Raw genomic sequence first — 17,981 nt, forward strand, 5'->3', positions numbered from 1 at the left:
ATCTATTTCCCAAAAACAATGTTTTATTGTTTTCAAATATTTTAGCCGTTAGATGCATAGAATCATTTTTTTTTCTTGTTGTTTATGAGATTTTTGTGGGTCAAAGTATAATTTTTTTTAATGTAGGCCAATTCTGCAGAAATAAGATTAAAATGTAATTATATAATAATATGGATTATATAGGCCTATTAATACACCTTTTTCTGATGTTGTTTTTTAAATTCCTCCGCTACATGAACTAGGCATGTTGTCACAGTGACTTTTAGAACGTAGCGCGTGTAACTGTAACTGTCCTCACTTTACTCATTTCGGCTACTGAGTTTGTGCTTTAGAGTTACACACTACAGCGATTCATCATGGGACACAGAAGTTCACGAGTACAACCGTTCACAGATAGCGAGCATGTTCACGACCTCCATCACCGTGACCGCAAACCCTCAAACCCCAGCAGCTGCACGGCGGAGAAACATCTTCCTCATCGGCCTGACGAGAAGAAGCCTGAGGGAGAGGGAGACCAGCTTCCCATCTCTCGTCTGAAGAGGAAGAAGAAAGTGGGCTTCTTTAAGAGTCTCTCTTTCAGAAGGAAGAAAGAATCCACCAAAAACCAGAGCTCAGATCGGGGTGAGATGATGAAGGATCAAGAGACGGAAACATCCAGGAGAAGTAGCCTACCGACGGTAAATGACAAACATGTTATGAGAATATATGTTTAATATCCTACATGAAAAAGTCACTTCATAATTTACACCTAAATGAGTAACGGGTATGTTTCTGTCCCTATAGGGTGGTTTTAAACATACTTTCCCTCTATTATGAATTCATTCAAAAGTGTCAAATTTTGTAAAATTATAGGCCTACTTTGGACGCAAAAATCAACATGTAAACCATTAGTAATTTAATAACTTAGGAACTCCAAGGCAATAAGTAGAAAAAAGTTAAAAAGCCTTTATTTCATTGATGGCTTAAACATTAAAATTGGTGACAGATCCACATACCTTCGTCAGGGTGTGTGTGTAACCAACAACATCTCAGGTTCATTTTTAACAACAGTTAATTAATCAAATTCCAAACACCTGGTCACTCTGTGTAAAGAGACAATAAGAAAATTGACATCTTTTAACAGACGACATTTGCTGCCGATATGCAGTTGGCCGTAAGCTGGGGCAAGGTGGATTTGGTGCCGTCTATGAAGGCACTCGTTTGGCGGATGGCCGGAAGGTTGGTCTTTTTTTCTCTTTACTTTCCACTTCTAGTTTAGCTAATTGTTTTTGGTCTAAATTATTTATCATCCTTTGATATCTCACTTTATCCTATGCAAGACATCTTACTGTATCATATATTCAGTATATAGGGCTCTTGTTAGGATTTAAATTCTCGCTTGCAATTTATGATATGATCTCTACACACATTAATTGCTTTTTGTTTTGTCCATCAGGTGGCAGTGAAGTTTATCCAAAAGACGAAACACATGGAATGTATCAGCATTGTGAGTATAAGTGATTTTTCAGCAGACAAACTGAGTTAAATCTCTATTTAAAAGCATCTGACATCATATTATGTTTCTTTCTTCCAGCCTGATCATCCCGAACCCCTTCCCAAAGAAGTCGCTCTGACAATCCTGGCCAATAAAGGTCCAGCGATGGACATCATCAGGCTTCTGGACTGGCAGGACCAGCAGGACTTCTACGTCATGGTCCTCGAGCGTTTCTCGCACTGCATGGATGTGTTTGACTTTGTGGGACGCAGCGGCGGCAGCATTGACGAGAAGTTTGCGCGGCTCATCATGTGGTCGGCAGCACTAGCCGCTGATGCGTGCTGTCGCCGTGGAGTTTACCATGGCGACATCAAATTAGAGAACCTGCTGATCAACTCGAAGAAACTCGATGTCAAACTCATTGACTTTGGATGCGGCGATCTCCTGACAGAATCTGCCTACACGAGTTACTCTGGTGTGTATTAGTGCTCAAAACTCTTGTGAATCAGTTACTCAACACTCGTATGCTAATGGATGCTGAGAAGACATGCTGTGGTCGAGACTTACACATCGGACAAACACTCTTTCCTCCAGGCACAGTTAAGTACTGCCCTCCCGAGTACAGAATGAAGGGAGAGTTTCATGGAAAGCCGGCGACGGTCTGGTCTCTGGGAATCCTCTTGTTCAGAATGCTGTGTGGAAACTTTCCGGATAGTTACGACTTCTGCCAGATCAATATGAACACCTGGTACAAACCTGGCTTGACAGAAGGTGATTTGTTTATTACTCCGGGTGTCTGACCTGAAGATCTCACAGCTTAGAAGAATGAGAGTAGAGCGGATGTGAAGTTTGTGGTAATAATCAGACGTCTCTCCATCTTTCTCACAGAATGCTGTGATTAGATCTGCTCTCTTCTGCAGCAGAAGCCAGAGCGCCGGCTTGATCTGGGCAGGATTGTTCTGCACAAATGGTTTTAGGTGCTGAGCCATGAGCTAAAAACTATTTTAAAACTATTTTAAAAATCTCACTGTTCTAAGTGTGATGAATTTAGCAACCGTATTTCTGTTTTTTGTTCCAGGTGTAAAACCGGTCACAGCAACTCCAGAAGAGTCGTCTGTTCAGAAGATCTCTTTACGTTTGATGAAAAAAATCCACTAAAAACAAGAGCTCAGGATGAGATGAAGGACCCGAGACGGAAACATCCAGGAGAAGTACCGACGGTAAATTACAACCATGTTATGAGAATATTGAACTCTATAGTTTCTCTATAGGAGCTCTTTACATGAAAAAGTCACTTCATAATTTACACATTTAAATGAGAAACTGGATCTTTTCTCACCTGTACTAAGAGTAATGGTTTTTGTGTGTCATTGTTCCAGGCGTAAGACAGTCACTCACTCCAGAAGTGTCTTCTGTCCAGCTGTGTGTCCGGCAGACTGAATCGACTGTTCTCTCCATCATCCGCTTTAGCCTCTTGCATCTTGGCTTGAAGCAGCAACATTAGCATCTGTCGCTATTGCTTTCAGAAGGATGTGAAAATAAATAAATGTACTTTTGTAAATAATTTGAGAGTTTAGTTCATCTGAACAGCCGCAGAGGTTCCTGTCAGATCTTCACTCTTAAATTAGAGACTGATATACTTGTCCTGTTGTTGTGTATCTGCTGTCTGTCTCTGTGCTTATTAGAACCAGTTCGATTATCGATAAATGTGAATCGAATCTTGATGAAGAGTGCTAAAATATTAGCTGACCACAGGAGGAGAATATGGCACTTACCTATTAAAGGAGGAAGCAAATTCCCTGCCTGTGTCACATGACAGATTTGTGCATTTGTCAGTATTGCGCCATCTCCCTCGATGAAGAAAGGACTCATGATTTGAGTGGTGTGTTGTTGCAGTGAGGCAAATCTGGTCAGGGCAGCACTTTACAACAACTCTTTTATCATTACCGGTCTCTCTTTTTTACATTTTTATTTATACTAGTGCAGTGCCCGTGCAAAATCAGTTTTTGTGTGTGTTTTTAGTAATTGTTGGTTTGGTGTGTTTTTAGTAATTGTTGGTTTGGTGTGTTTGAGTGCGCATTGTTACAATTACACAGCAAAAGTTCAGTGACATTTTTATTTGTGCATGGTAGAAAGCAAATGCTGATACTGACATAATGACATGCAATAAATATGGAAATTTGAACTACATGGTTGCATAACAATTTATAATGGTGATATTAGGTGACATATTTGGGTATATACAGGTATACAGGAGTTTAGATTAGATTAGATTTACATTAGTTTCAACTCAGTTGTCATTGTGCAGATTACAATTATAGAGACAATGAAAGGCAGTTAGCGTCTAACCAGAAGTGCAAAAATAGGCTACTATTACACAGTAGCGATAACGTTAAGCGCACCAGAATAAAATATAATATTCAGAAGTAAACAGTGTAGCTGACTTTAAATGTTTAGCTTGACAGATTGTTTATGTCAGAATGTTTATTTTTAAACCACAACCTTCCAAGTGCTTCTTTTACCGATATATTTACCGATATCGTTTGCATTTCTAATCCAAACGTCGTCAAACTTGGCACTGCACTTACTCGTGCCTGTAGCAAGACACCTGTCAAGTTTGAAATCCATCGGACTAACGGTTCGAGAGATATGCGAATAACAGACAGACGTTTCTGTAATTTATAAATATATGTAGATATTTATGTTTATGTATGTTTTTTATGTGTCATTTCTTTTACACTGGTCAGGGGAAAAAAATTATCGTCAATATTGGCAACTCTGTATAGAATGTGCAATAAATTGAAACATGAATTGTGAAATGAAATTGAACAAGTGAAAAACGTTCATTTAACCTCAGTAAAGCAAAAAAAAAGAAAGAAAAAAAGACAAAGCGCATTCAATCTTTTTTATTCCCTCTAATTTCAAAGCAGGCAGGAGTGTGAGAACCTTGCAAATGGAATCACATCCTTGATATTGTGGAGTCCCAGAATGCACAGCAGGTACCTCTCAAAGCCCATCCCGAAACCACCGTGTGGGACCGAGCCAAACTCTCTCAGCTGCAGATACCTTTCAATCACAAAGATGCTCTCTCAGACGGCGTTTACACGACAACGTTTTCAACTAAAAACTGAAAACTTTACGTGTGTTTTGACCGCTCATTTACACAACAACAGCGTTTTGGGGGCCTGAAAACGCAAACTTTGGAAAGCGTGTTTTAAAGTGTAAGATTTTGAAAACTACAACATTATCATCTAACATAAATTTGTGAAAGCGGTGGCGTAACATGTTCAGTCTATAGCTGCGTAATGTTTATTTACAAAGTGACATCGCCAACTACTTGTGAACATGGGTCGTTTTGATAATGTTGTGGTTTGTACGTGAAAAATTACTCATAAATTACTTATTTTTCAGTTTTTAGTACATTGTTGTTGTGTAAACATACCCTCAGTTTGGAATAAAAATATGTGTGAGATGCAAAAATTGATCCTCTGAACCTACCATTCATATGTGTCCTTCAATCCAGCCCTGTGATGAAAGGGAAAATATGCAGGAGATGAGAGTGAATAGAACCTAGTAATACATCTGTGAATCTGTGAAAGCATCACTTTCTATTTTGGGTATTTGTGTACAAAATTCAAATAAAATCTCCTAAAAAAAGATGATTTTTAACATACAGATAAACAGTGCCAATTAATTACATTTTCCAGCAGAAGGTTTTCAACATTATTCGGATGGTAATTGTTTTTCATGGGGACAACTGTAAAAAATAAATTTGCCTAGCACCTGTAAAAAAAACGAACCATACCGTTCTCCACCCACGGATCGACACGCACTTTTGCACCGCGGCTCATCTTAAATCAAACAGCGCATCTATAATAGGGTTTGTTGAAAAGAATGCGTTAAACAGACAGACCGAGTTCTGCGCATGTATGTTTCTGTCGATGGATACACATTCTGGATACACACGACTATCCCAGGTTTTTCATGACCGTATGAACCATGAATATTTCAAATGTGTATGTGATTTTGTTCTCGACAGCTCCACCACCTTACGTCCACAACAATTACCATCTGAACACGATAATAATAATAAACGTATCTTAAGCAGCAAATCCGCATATTAGAATTAGAGTTAATTTACAGTTATGGTAATAATATTTCACAATATTACATTTTTTATTGTATTTTTGATCAAATAAATGCAGCCTTAGTGAGCAGAAAAGACTTCTTTCAAAAACATGAATAAATCTTACCAACCCCAAACTTTTGAACTATAGTGTATCAATGTCTTAAACATTTTCAGCATATGTTATATTTTATTACTTGTATCAATGCGAATAGTTTTCTAATTCTTACTGTGCTAGACGTTGGCTCAGAACTTCTATTCTCTCTTCTCTCAGGGATCCACCGCAAAGCTCCCCGACTCCAGGCACCAAGAGGTCTACGGCAGCTGCCTGTCCAAAAAAACCATCAGGAATGATATAATGAAAAGAAGAAATAGGCATCATGGACATGCTGAAATCAAAAATAGCTACAACTCATAACTTTACCCCGTTTGATATTTAGCATTTACTCTATAGGCTTCAAAGTTCAAACACATAAAATATAATCATATTTAACATTTGTAGACATATTAGCTGGTGTATGAGACATCTGAGTAAAACTCGAGGCAGGGCCACATGTAGGAAAGATTGATGGCAAGAGCTCATTCTTACAGTGTGCTTGGGCTGGTCCTGGTTGTCTCGGGCATAGAAAGGCTTCAGCTCATAGGGATAGTTAATGACAAACACTGGGACGTTTCCACAATGTTTCACCAGGAACTTCTCATGTTCTGTATGAAGATCACAGCCCCACTAATGTAACGCGTCAAAGACAAAGACAGAATAGACAGTCAATTTTATATTCAATCTATATATAAAACATAAATAATTCTCAAACTGAATTATACACTACCACTGAAAAGTTTGGGTTGGTAAGATTTTTTAAATACTTATAAAGTTTCTTGTGCTCACCAATTTGATCATAAATAAAGTAAAAACAGTAATATTGTGGAATATTATTACAATTTAAAATTACTTTTCTATTTGATTTTTTTCTTCTTTTTGTTTTCAGTGTCACATGACCCTTCAGAAATCATTCAAATATGCTGATTTACTGTTCAGGTAACATTTCTTATTATAATATCAATGTTGAAAACAGCTGTGCTGCTTCATATTTTTTTGTGGAAACCGTGACAGCATTTATTTGAAATATAAATCATTTGCAACATTGTAACTTTTAATCAATTAAAAGTAACTTTTAATCAATTAAATGCATCCTTGCTGAATAAAAGTATTAATTTCTTATGGAGCCCAAACTTTTGAATGATAATGCACATTATTTTACTTCATGCATCTCATCATATGTAGTGTGTCTATGTATAGTAACTATTACGCCTAAGGTCAACAAACAAACTCAACAATAAACACAAACATGTCATTTACTTGCCTCAGTACTGAATGTAAAGTTCTGTGAACTGCTCTTCAGAATCTCTATCGCCTCAGCGTAAGAAATGCTGTAGAAAGCAAATACAAGTCGATTTAAAAGATTAAAAATCCATCGGATTTTTCATTATTTCCAAGATAATTCTTACTTGTAACATATATGGCTTGTATACGCACGTATATGGCACGTATTCAGCCTAATCCCAAGCTCAAGGCCTATTTTAAAACGTAAAAAGACTTAAAAACCGGGAAAAGCCGACTGAACTGAAATATAATACATACACATCAAATTTTCTTTTCAACATGAGATCCACTTGGTCCTGAGGATGTCCAAAAGAGTTGAAACAGTTTATTACAGCCATTACGGGGGAGAAACTCTCAATGCTCTTATTACAGCTCCTTGCATAAGAAACAATAGTATTGTTGTTCTACCCTGTGTCCTGGTGCCATATATTTGTGGAATAACTCAACATCCTCTGCGCAATGGGACAGCACATGCTCTGTGGTCGCCTTGAATAAATTCTCCATTATCTGGAAAATAAGAAACAGAATTAAAAAAGAATGCAGCTTCCAAAAGACAATAAATTATATTTTTTCATGAGATAATTAATCCTTTGAACCGTACGATCACACGTTCAGTGCATCACATGATCATCTGACTAAATTCAAATCTGCATTCGCTCTTTGGCCGGAGCTGAGCCAGAGACGGAAGCTCTCAGCGCTCATATAACACAACAGTGAAAATTTCAACCTTAATGTTTATTTTATATTTCTGACATTTAAATACAGATGAGTACTAGCAAAAAAATATTCATAGTTTGTCAAATAAAATTTATCGTTTTATCGGCCGTCAGACTCTCTGAGACGTCATTGCCATAACGCATTGCTATGCTACGTCTTGCTTCAGACTTGACTGACAGACCGGCATTGTGACCGCAAGCTTCATGCATCCTAACCTTATCACCAACCTTTTGACCAACCTAATCTTTTTATTTTTGTTGCAATTATTCTGTTTATTGTACATATAAAATACAAGAAGTTTATATCAGTAGTACTATATTAATAATTGTGACTGCAGTCTGTTGTAAAATGTCTACCATTGTAACAGATGTTTAAATCTACCAATGTCTTTAGGCCTATAAATATAATTACTATAGTAATTGTTTTTATATATACGTATATATATATATATATATATATATATATATATATATATATATACACGTAGTGATACAGTAGATGCCCCTTTCTAACTTTTGAGCACCTTCCTCTCTGCACATCCCTGTGTACATTTGATTGATTTTAAAGGAACACTCCGCTTTTTTTGGAAATAGGCTAATTTTCCAATCATTGCGTCTGCTGGTACGGCAGCACTGTTCCTTGATTATTACGCAGGAATGAGAGTATAGTTCCTAGCCATATTGGCCTAGAATATCACAACTTTTTATTTTCTGTCGGTCTTAGTACACGATGTAACTACAGAAGAGTCAAGTTTTAAATAAGAAAAATATTGAAACTCTTCGGTCATTTTTTTGAGAGAGATGCTAACGGTCTAATCAGATTCAATGATCTATGCTAAGCTATGCTAAAAGTGCTACCGCCAGATCCGGAGATCGGCTGAATGGATTAGAAACGGTAAAACTGTTTAACTCTAGGGGAGTTGGAAAATGAGCCAATTTCCAAAAAAAGTGGAGTGTTCCTTTAATAACTTTAATATGCACCAAGCTCTAGAAAATTACAAGTATCAGATCAGGACTCATTTTCGGCAGATACTCAATATTCAATGACTCGGATTGGATCGGGAGCACAAAAAAAACTTGATCAGGACATCTCTACTGTACACAGTATCAAATCCATTTAAAACATAATCATTTGCTTGACAGTGCATGTAATTGAATGAGTAGTAGTGCGTTTTCTACCTTCATCAGGTCGTCCAGTGACTCAGTGAAGGCAATCTCTGCCTCTACCATGTAAAACTCTGCCAAGTGTCTCCTGCTTTGAGAGTTCTCCGCTCTGAATGTAGGACCGAATGTGTACACTGCTGAAAAAGCCCTGCAACAGACAACCAGCAAGCACAAAATAGTTTAGCATTCACCTTCCGAAGGTTCTCATAAAGCTACAGATCTGATTTATCATAAATAAATTTTGCAATTACTATTCAATGCCGCAATAAAGTAATGTTTTTCAATTATTTTCATTAGGGGCTTTTCTCAGCAAATATTGATATGCAATACAACAATTAAACTTCCTAATCAACTGACATCCCTAATAATAAAGAAATAAAACAGAGATCAACTTTTGAATATTGTTGTTTAAAGTGTGTTTTGGCTTTACCCCGCCATCACCTCCAGGTGTAGCTGTCCTGAGACTGTTAGGTAAGCTGGCACCGAGAAGAAATGTGGGTTGGGGTCATCCGAGTCTTTTTTATCACCTGCAGGCTTTAGAGAACACAAACAATGATCATTTACTGTAGATTCAAAGAGAAATTCAAAGTATTCATGTACCAATTGTTGAAACAATATACTTTTGCTTGTTGCTACATCTCACCGTTCACCCTTTAACTAAGCAACACATACTAAAATATATAAATGATGAGATGCACCTGAACTTGGAAGAGTTCTCCAGCTCCCTCACAGTCATTTGAGGTGAGTACTGGTGTGTGTATCTGCACAAAACCGCTCTCCTGTAATAACAATTAACACAATGAATCTACAAGAGAGGTGTTCACATACAAGCTGCGTGAGAATTATATTTTCACTCATTTGCAATGTATAAATTATACCGGATTTAAATGTTTATAGAATAAATTAAAGAATGATAATTAATTCTGTATGAAATTAATTAAGCTCCCATTAGAAAACTTTGGTTAATGCATTAACTAACATTAAAGGTGCAGTAAGCGATTTCTGAGAAAAAATGTTGATGTTTTGAAATCAACCCAAACAAACACACTCCTCCCTTCATTGCTCCGCCCCCAAAATGCACGAACAGGCAATGCAAAAGTGGATGTCTCTTTATCATAGCTGAAGATGACATACAAATGACAAGGAAGCACAACAAATGAACATACATATACACAAGAGTACAAGCAAGAGTTGGTTGTTGGTTGTCAGCAGCTCCAGATAAACGATGACCCTCAAAACTGTCCTGTTACTACAGCTAACATTACAACAACAGCATACCTTGTTTCTGTGAAACAGCAAAACCAATGTTACTCGCGTATGGAACAGAAACAACACAACCTCAGCGTCCGTTTTCAGGCCTTCCTGCTTCGGTCTCTCCTGCACAGGAAAACTTTTCTAATATTAACACGGGTCCTGATCATAATTCTTCTTTTCCCTGTGATATTCCTCTGACCTTTTCTCTTTTGTAATGTCTCTCAGCCATCTTTCTTTCTATAGTCTTTCTTCAAATCTCTCTCTTGCTCTCTCTCTCTCCTCCCCCATCATGAGTGGACATGCCCTCTACTGCTGATTGGCTCACACTTTCTCTCCTCCCCCATCATGAATGGACACACCCCCTACTGCTGATTGGTTCACTTTCTCTCCTCCGCCATCATGAATGGACACACCCCCTACTGCTGATTGGTTCACTTTCTCTCCTCCCCCATCATGAATGGACACACCCCCTACTGCTGATTGGCTCACACTTTCTCTCCTCCCCCATCATGAATGGACACACCCCCTACTGCTGATTGGCTCACACTTTCTCTCCTCCCCCATCATGAATGGACACACCCCCTACTGCTGATTGGCTCACACTTTCTCTCCTCCCCCATCATGAATGGACACACCCCCTACTGCTGATTGGCTCACACTTTCTCTCCTCCCCCATCATGAATGGACACACCCCCTACTGCTGATTGGCTCACACTTTCTCTCCTCCCCCATTATGAGTGAACACGCCATGCAGCGGAAAAGCGCCATAAGAGACATCTTTCAAAAACATTTTTTTAAATCTTACTGACCCCAAACTTTTGAACGCTAATGTGTTTAAAGTGACTTTAATACCCTGAAGAACGACTGGATAGCAGCTGTGGCCTCACTGCGGATCCTGAGCAGGGAGCTGAAGGCATTTGTTCGGCATCTGAGGTGAGGAAACTGCCTGGTGTACTCCAGAGAATGACGCTCCTTGATCTTGAAAGGAAAGTCCTTTCAGACACACACACACACAGTCACTATAGCAAGTGTGACCGATTCATGACTTTATATACATCACTTTTCATCAGTTGTATCTGACTGATTCAATTTAAATGTAAAGACTCACCACAGGATTGCATTCTCCAACCACTTCAATGCGCTGAGCTTTTAACTCCACGTTCTGTTTCTTATTCGGGCTCTTCTCTAAGGTGCCAGTGATGTCAACAGCACAGCCAAATGTGAGGTCTCTTCACAAGAAGGGAGGATATATCAAGAATACATATCTAGTGGCCCAAAAAATTATTTGAACGCATATAAATGTCATTTTTCATATTCATCACGTAAAGCCGAAGCACAACCAAACCAGTGTTCTTCTACAAAATGCAATTTAGATTTTTTTTAATCCGCTAGAGGGTCAAAAGTTACCCTTAAATCTGAACTGTATTTATTGTTTAATAATTTAAAACCTGATTTTGTGAAATTTGTTTGAAAAGTATCCTTGTGCTTAAATGCAATTAAAATAAATGTCACTTGGATTGTTATTTTAATGCAATGACATTCAAAGTGTCCAAATAACCTTTGAAGTCGCTGTATATATCAAGACTTTCATGACATTTGAAAAAGTATAATTCATATTCATTCAAGAGTGTTAAATACACAATTGCACATGAACAGAATAGCACCTGGTATTCAGGTGTGAGCTGGCAACAACCTGTAGAGGTTGCAATGAACTTCCATCGTTCACATGTAAGAAGAGGTTGTCTTTCTGCGGCCTGACGGATCGAACCCAGCCCTGCAGGAACAGAAAACAATTATCACGTTTATTCAACTCTGGCCACTTTCTGCCCTGTGGACTTTTTTTTAGCCTCTTGCTGCTTACATTAGTCCATTAACAATCTTCAACAGTGTATACCAGTGTTAAAATTTTTATTTTTAATTCGTTTTTTTTTTTTTTTAGTTAAAGTTTTAGACAGTAAATTTGTGAGTTTTATTTTTTCTTCATTTTTAATTTATGTCTATATAAAAAAATTATTTCAGTTTTTGTTCTTTTAGAGCATCAAATATATGAAATTAAGAAATGCTGCATTGTTAACTAGGTGCAATACTTTTATTTAAATGTATAAGTTTTCATTTTAGTAAACTACCCTGGTTTATGCACACACACCACATCTCAAATCTTTTTTTTTCTTCTGTAGATATCATTTGCTGTGGGGTAAATTACATTATAAACATTTTTGGAGCAAAACGCTTCCTCTGTCTTGTTAGTATGCATCCTAAATATACACACAAATAATATTTTCGCATAATTTTACAGTTTGATTGGAAATGTAAAAAAAAATTCTAATATTATGTTCACAATAATATTTAACTGTATCTAATATTTAATCTCTGCTCTTTGCTGATCCTTCAGTCTCTTTGGTAAACAAGTACACCAACTTTTAAATAATAATAATAAACTTTAATATAAAGTAATAATACTTTATTAGGACCAAATTGATGATAGTAATAAAGCAGACTGAAGGAACAGCCATTCACACAATAAATACCGAAATGGATTTACTCTGTATGTGCAGTGCATGCATATGAAATAATTATTAATATTGTAATAATAAAAAAGTAAATTCTGGGTCTATTACAATAAAATCGAAACATTCAAAATAGCGAAAATAAATGAGAAGATGGTAAAAATGTTTCAAAGATAGTTTTAATGTGATCTTCAGGGCATACAAATAAACTTATCTAAAATTCAAATGAACCCAAGTTGAAGAAACACCTTAATAATTTCGCACTGTTCTTCTCACCTGTATTCTAACATGAGATCCTGTCTCTTTGCTTGCGAGCGCTTCAGATACTCTCGTTTTCTTGGACAACATGCGACTGCAGTGTCGTTGAAGGACTTTTGAGCTACATTTGCAGAATAATGATGTGGTGACAGCAGGAATCCTCTGCAATGTGAGCGACAGCATGTCAAATGAGCGAGAGATTCAACACAGCTTGATGCTCTCTGCTTCTTCCGCTTTGAATAATAGTGAAGTTCACGTCCTGTAAATGGGATATGATGTTATTTTTTTTAATGTGTGGTGATACAACTCATGCACTTCTACAACAGATCGATTGTTTAGTCTCGTCGGTCTCTGTTTTGACATTCACTGCTCTCCATGCGCTTCCTGAAATCGACTCAACGTCACGAGTAACGTAACATATACGTAGCATCCCATTGGTTGGATATTTGACATGCGCAGTAGATTAGTAATAAAGTGTCCGAATCATTTCCACGAATCATTTAAAAGAACCGGTTCAAAAAAGATTTGGCAAGAAAAAAAAAGCCATCCTGGCGTGCTATATGTTACATGAATTATGTTACATGAATTATATTACATTCCAGTAGCTCCATATATTTAGCCATATGGCTGTTTACTATTTAACACAGAGATTAATCGACTGACCAAACAAAATTAAGCATTTCAGAAGGTAACCGAAGCTCATACTTGATAGAAACATGTTAAGCAATAATTACAATTTAAAATTGATTACAATTGAAATCTCGCAGCACACCTAAAGACACATTCACACCCGTTATCGTTCTTGGTGTGAATGGGCCCATAGCCTACATTAATGTTTTAAAAATAAGCTACATTTTACTTTGGGGGATTATCCAAGATTATCCTAGTTTACTAGCTAGCTGGGGATGCTTTTTAAGACAGCACATTTACTTGTAAGATTAATTGTAAATGTTAAAAGTCTGCACACGTGAAAACATTTTTTTAGTTTTTAAAATTATTTTTTCCAGCTATTGATTTCTTGGAAAAACAAAACAAAACAAAACAAAAAACTTTTTTTTTCTATAGTGAATATAATTTTTCCCAGCTATGCTTGATTTCTTTCAAATCCTTATCCAGTAATTATAAAATACTGGAATGGTCATGGCAATTAATTGATCATAAAAAAGAGAGAAAAAAGCAAACAAACATGGTGCATCATTAAGCAATGTCATGTAAATTAGGCTAAAAAGCAATAAATTATACAAATCATAGGGTTAAACTGAGGCTCGGGGGGATTCATTTAATCTATTTTGTATGTATGTATTTATTTAATATATAATATATTATTTAATACATAATATATGTCCCTTAACGCGTATTCCTGTGTAACATGTGAAACATATCTATTCCACAAGATGGCGCTGTAACTCCATCAGTCCGCTATGCAGGGAGTCACAAGATCAACCATTCACAAGACAAATCTATTTAATTACTTATTTATTAGCTCAGCATCTACAGCAGTGAATTATTAATGCAGGTTTAGGGTCTCTGAGGACTGCATCTCACCAAAGGCAATGCTAATGTTATTTTTACAGCATGTTATATAATTGTATTTATCTGAGCCTTTGTTTGCTTTTTGGTGCTATTCAATTTGACAGAGATTTGATGGATCTGTGATGCATTAGCTAAAGTTTAACCCACAGAAAAGGATTGTGGCTGTCAGCTGTTCGTTCCTTTCAGCAATAGGCCTATTTATTTCAAATTCCAACTAGGTAATATTATCTCTGTATTTATGCATGCAAATGATAAAGAGAGACATTGTGTAGTCAAGTTCAGCGCATCATTATTTCTCTGTTTCTTGGCCTGAATCAATATGTGATTAACCAACACAAACATGGATCTTGTTTTAAAAGCTGGGAGCTCAGCAGTGTCCTCGCCTCTCTCCTGACGGACTCTACAAGCTGTATTGACCCTTAATTCAAGCGGCTTATCATCAATTCCTGCGCAGCTCACGATATGCATGTGCACCGTAAGCAGCATTGATTTTACGTCATGCTGTTCGTTTACTTCCGATGAAGCCAAAATAGTGATTTCATCCGAGGGAAAGACCTCAGATGCCCCTCGTCTCGCCCCAAACCTGACAGTGATCAAAACAGGTCCTGCTGAGAGAAGCCTTCGCCTCGGCGTGCGTTTGACGATGTTCTGTTGTCCACTGAACTGGCACTGCCTGTGTTTTGTCCTTATAAGGACAACAAATGTGTCCACAAAAAGAGTAAGAAGAAAAAGGAATGAGTTTTGAATGTAGTGATAACATAATCATTGACTACAGGATTGAACTTTTAAGTTTTAAACTGCAGGTTTGTTAGCTTTGGCTGGTTTAGCTTGTTAGCTTTTGCTAATTTACCATGGCTGAATTTCAAAATAGCATACTCTCGAATAGGTACTTAATTTGAATAAGTAATTACTTCAGGACTGCTAAAAAAAAGTATGTTCTAAATAGTATGAATCAGTGTAGTAATGTAATCTGGACATAGCCTACATGTCATGATGATCATGTGACCTACCACGGGTCACTTCACTGCCATTCACAAATATATAGTTAAGAGGTAAGGATAGTTAAGTGTCCATCATATGCACACTTCAGAATCTCACCGGAAGTAGTAGGTCGTCTGGGTACTTTTTGCCTATTGTTTTACTGTGAATTCAGACATAGGCCTACTTATTTTGTCACATACTGTTTTCGCCAACTATAGGGAAGTAGGCTATGTGATTTTATGTGAGTTTCTCAACTACTTTGTCTGTCGATCTTTTTTGTCAATCCCCGCGACCTCATGAAATATGGCTTAGGCTGTTAAATATTAGGCCTAAATTGGATATTTTCCTGGATATTATTTAGCATTGTCATTAGAATGATCAAAACAATTACTTAATCTAAAAAGCCATTGATACTGTGGATACAAAAGTTGTATCAGTTAATATTATTTAATGGATCTCAGCTAACAGTAGTATTATTATTAACTAATGTTAACATACAGTAGATGAATACTATAACAAATGAATTGCTCATTGTTAATTCCTTAAACTTTACTAACGTAACACTTTATTCCGATAGTCCACTATTCTACTGACTTTGAAACTATGTCAACTATCTCTCATTAGAGTATTAGATAGTTGACATACTTATAGTCAAAATAATAATTATAATCCTATATTAGAATAATAATACCCAATAATGATTTATTCTTTTGACAAACATAATTTTCTTTAACTGCAATTTCTGTTTGAAAGCAAATACAAAATCTTTCCAGGCTGAATTCAGAAGAATAGCGCACTTAAACCAGATACAGCTATATTACTATATAATATACAAATTATTGTAAATTATACAAAACTATACTTTAAGTTTATAAAGTAGGCTAGGCTAATTGTGAGTTTTTTTTTTAATCTCAACTCTGACTGGAATAATGGCTGATGAAAATTCAGCTTTGATCACAGGAATAAATTATATTTGAAAGTATATTCAAATAGAAAACCCATTATTTTAAATTGTAATAATATTTCACAATATTACTGATTTTTTTTCTGTATTTTTGATCAAATAAATGCAGGCTTGATGAGCATAAGAGACTTCTTTCAAAGACATTAAAAATAGCAATGTTTCTATATTAAATTAATAAAAAAATATACAAAAAGTAAAAAAGATGATATCTCAGATGCATTTTAATGCAAATTAACTGAGATCTGACTTGGTTCTGAAAGAAGATTTTGTAAAATGGTAAAAAAACAACAAAAAAAACATCCTGGGACAGAAAGGAAAGAATAACAAAGGCAGCAGAGAACAGCGGGAGTGCTCTATTGATCTTATGGAATTGTCCCTGCTTAATGTTTCATGAGCTTAACTAGACAAATCCTTCAGGAGCGGCCCAATATCTTGCAGCACCTCAACTCCAACATATCAATTTGTCCCTTTTGTTTGCGAGAAGCTGATAAGGGAAAGTGGGACTTCAATTTGCCGATTACACTGCTTTCTCTCTGCTGCGTCTGGCTCTTTTTCCTGTCAGCTTTTCATCATCGGAAATAGCTGGATCGAGCTCACTTTATCAGGCGTTTAACCCACAGCATTTGAAACATCTTTTACACCAAAGAGTGGTAAAATTCAAATACTCAGCTTGTTATTCAAAATATCACGGGACGAAGGTTTAGTATTCAGTGTGGACAGGGTTTGTGCCATGATGCATATCATCTAACCACAAAACATCTTCCCACGTAACTTGGTCATTATTATGCAAAATCTACTTATGCTTTCACATGGATGTCTTCGAGAACTGGCTTCTTTTGTTGGTGTTATGCAGAGCTCTTGATATGGCTGACTGCTGCACCTTTACTCCATTCTCTGGAGATCCTGAAGAGTGACCCTTGACCTTTCACAAGTCTCCTTTGAGATCTTTTTTTTTTTTTTTGTGGAAGTTCTACTTTCTTTCAAATGCTCTTCAGTTCTCGTTTTCACAGTTTTCCTGCAGGTTACACACTTTATAATGACCTCCAAACTTTTTTTTTATTTTTTTTATTTTTATATATCACACTGTGATGGTTATTTTAATAACTCACAAATAGAGGTCAAATGTAAGGCAACTGTACCCTCATTAAGGCAATTTTTCATCTGTGCGAAAGCAGTCCTTCTGCAAGACAGAGACTAAATACTTTCACAAACAGCAAATGGTAGGTCTATACAGGGGTTCAAAAGTCTATAATGAAATTTAGTACAAAAGTTTTAGTAAAAAAATAAATAAACAAAGATCCATTATTGTGTAAATTGAATGAGAATTTCAGATCACTAATGAAATGTAAGTAATTGAGAGATGTTTTTACCGAAGGTCGGGTGTTCTTGGTTCCACTGAAGCTTTAAAACTCTCTCAAATGATTCTGGAGGACACGATCATCAATGGATTGTTATGCTGGAAATAATGAGAAATGGAATAATTATATGAATGTGACGCTGATTTATGTTCTAACAAAAATTATACGGTGGGGTTACAACTGTATCATTTTGTGAACGTCTTTCAAGCATTAATCAACGCCACATTTAATTAATTTAGCATTGCATTATTTCTAAATAAGAATT

At 36.5% G+C, this 17,981-nt stretch overlaps 2 protein-coding genes across 3 annotated transcripts; one reads left to right on the top strand and one right to left on the bottom strand.

Annotated features, from left to right (window-relative positions):
* Nucleotides 1-356: 356 nt before the first annotated feature.
* On the top strand, nucleotides 357-2,658 carry LOC306997532 (serine/threonine-protein kinase pim-2-like; the record flags this gene model as incomplete). Its single annotated transcript, XM_079610835.1, has 7 exons — nucleotides 357-621; nucleotides 1,124-1,218; nucleotides 1,436-1,486; nucleotides 1,574-1,949; nucleotides 2,069-2,245; nucleotides 2,363-2,451; nucleotides 2,553-2,658. The coding sequence occupies 6 exons, from the start codon at nucleotides 357-359 to the stop codon at nucleotides 2,374-2,376; spliced, it is 978 nt and encodes a 325-aa protein (XP_079466961.1). The 3' UTR covers nucleotides 2,377-2,451; nucleotides 2,553-2,658.
* Nucleotides 2,659-3,578: 920 nt separating this feature from the next.
* Nucleotides 3,579-13,316, bottom strand: nars2 (asparaginyl-tRNA synthetase 2, mitochondrial). 2 transcript variants are annotated; one of them, XM_079609110.1, is made up of 14 exons: nucleotides 12,899-13,316; nucleotides 11,780-11,889; nucleotides 11,224-11,344; nucleotides 10,968-11,108; nucleotides 9,560-9,640; nucleotides 9,292-9,395; nucleotides 8,877-9,009; nucleotides 7,390-7,488; nucleotides 7,240-7,277; nucleotides 6,962-7,028; nucleotides 6,190-6,327; nucleotides 5,831-5,928; nucleotides 4,973-4,999; nucleotides 3,579-4,540 (listed from the first exon to the last, which is right to left on the bottom strand). In XM_079609110.1, the coding sequence occupies exons 1-14, from the start codon at nucleotides 13,061-13,063 to the stop codon at nucleotides 4,396-4,398; spliced, it is 1,467 nt and encodes a 488-aa protein (XP_079465236.1). In that variant the 5' UTR covers nucleotides 13,064-13,316; the 3' UTR covers nucleotides 3,579-4,395. The 2 variants fall into 2 exon arrangements, with proteins under 2 accessions (XP_079465236.1, XP_079465237.1); XM_079609111.1 differs by having other exon boundaries at nucleotides 11,809-11,889; nucleotides 12,899-13,277.
* Nucleotides 13,317-17,981: the final 4,665 nt, after the last annotated feature.

This window comes from Phoxinus phoxinus (assembly GCF_949152265.1).
Source record: "Phoxinus phoxinus genome assembly, chromosome: 4".
NCBI classification, from domain to species: Eukaryota; Metazoa; Chordata; class Actinopteri; order Cypriniformes; family Leuciscidae; genus Phoxinus; species Phoxinus phoxinus.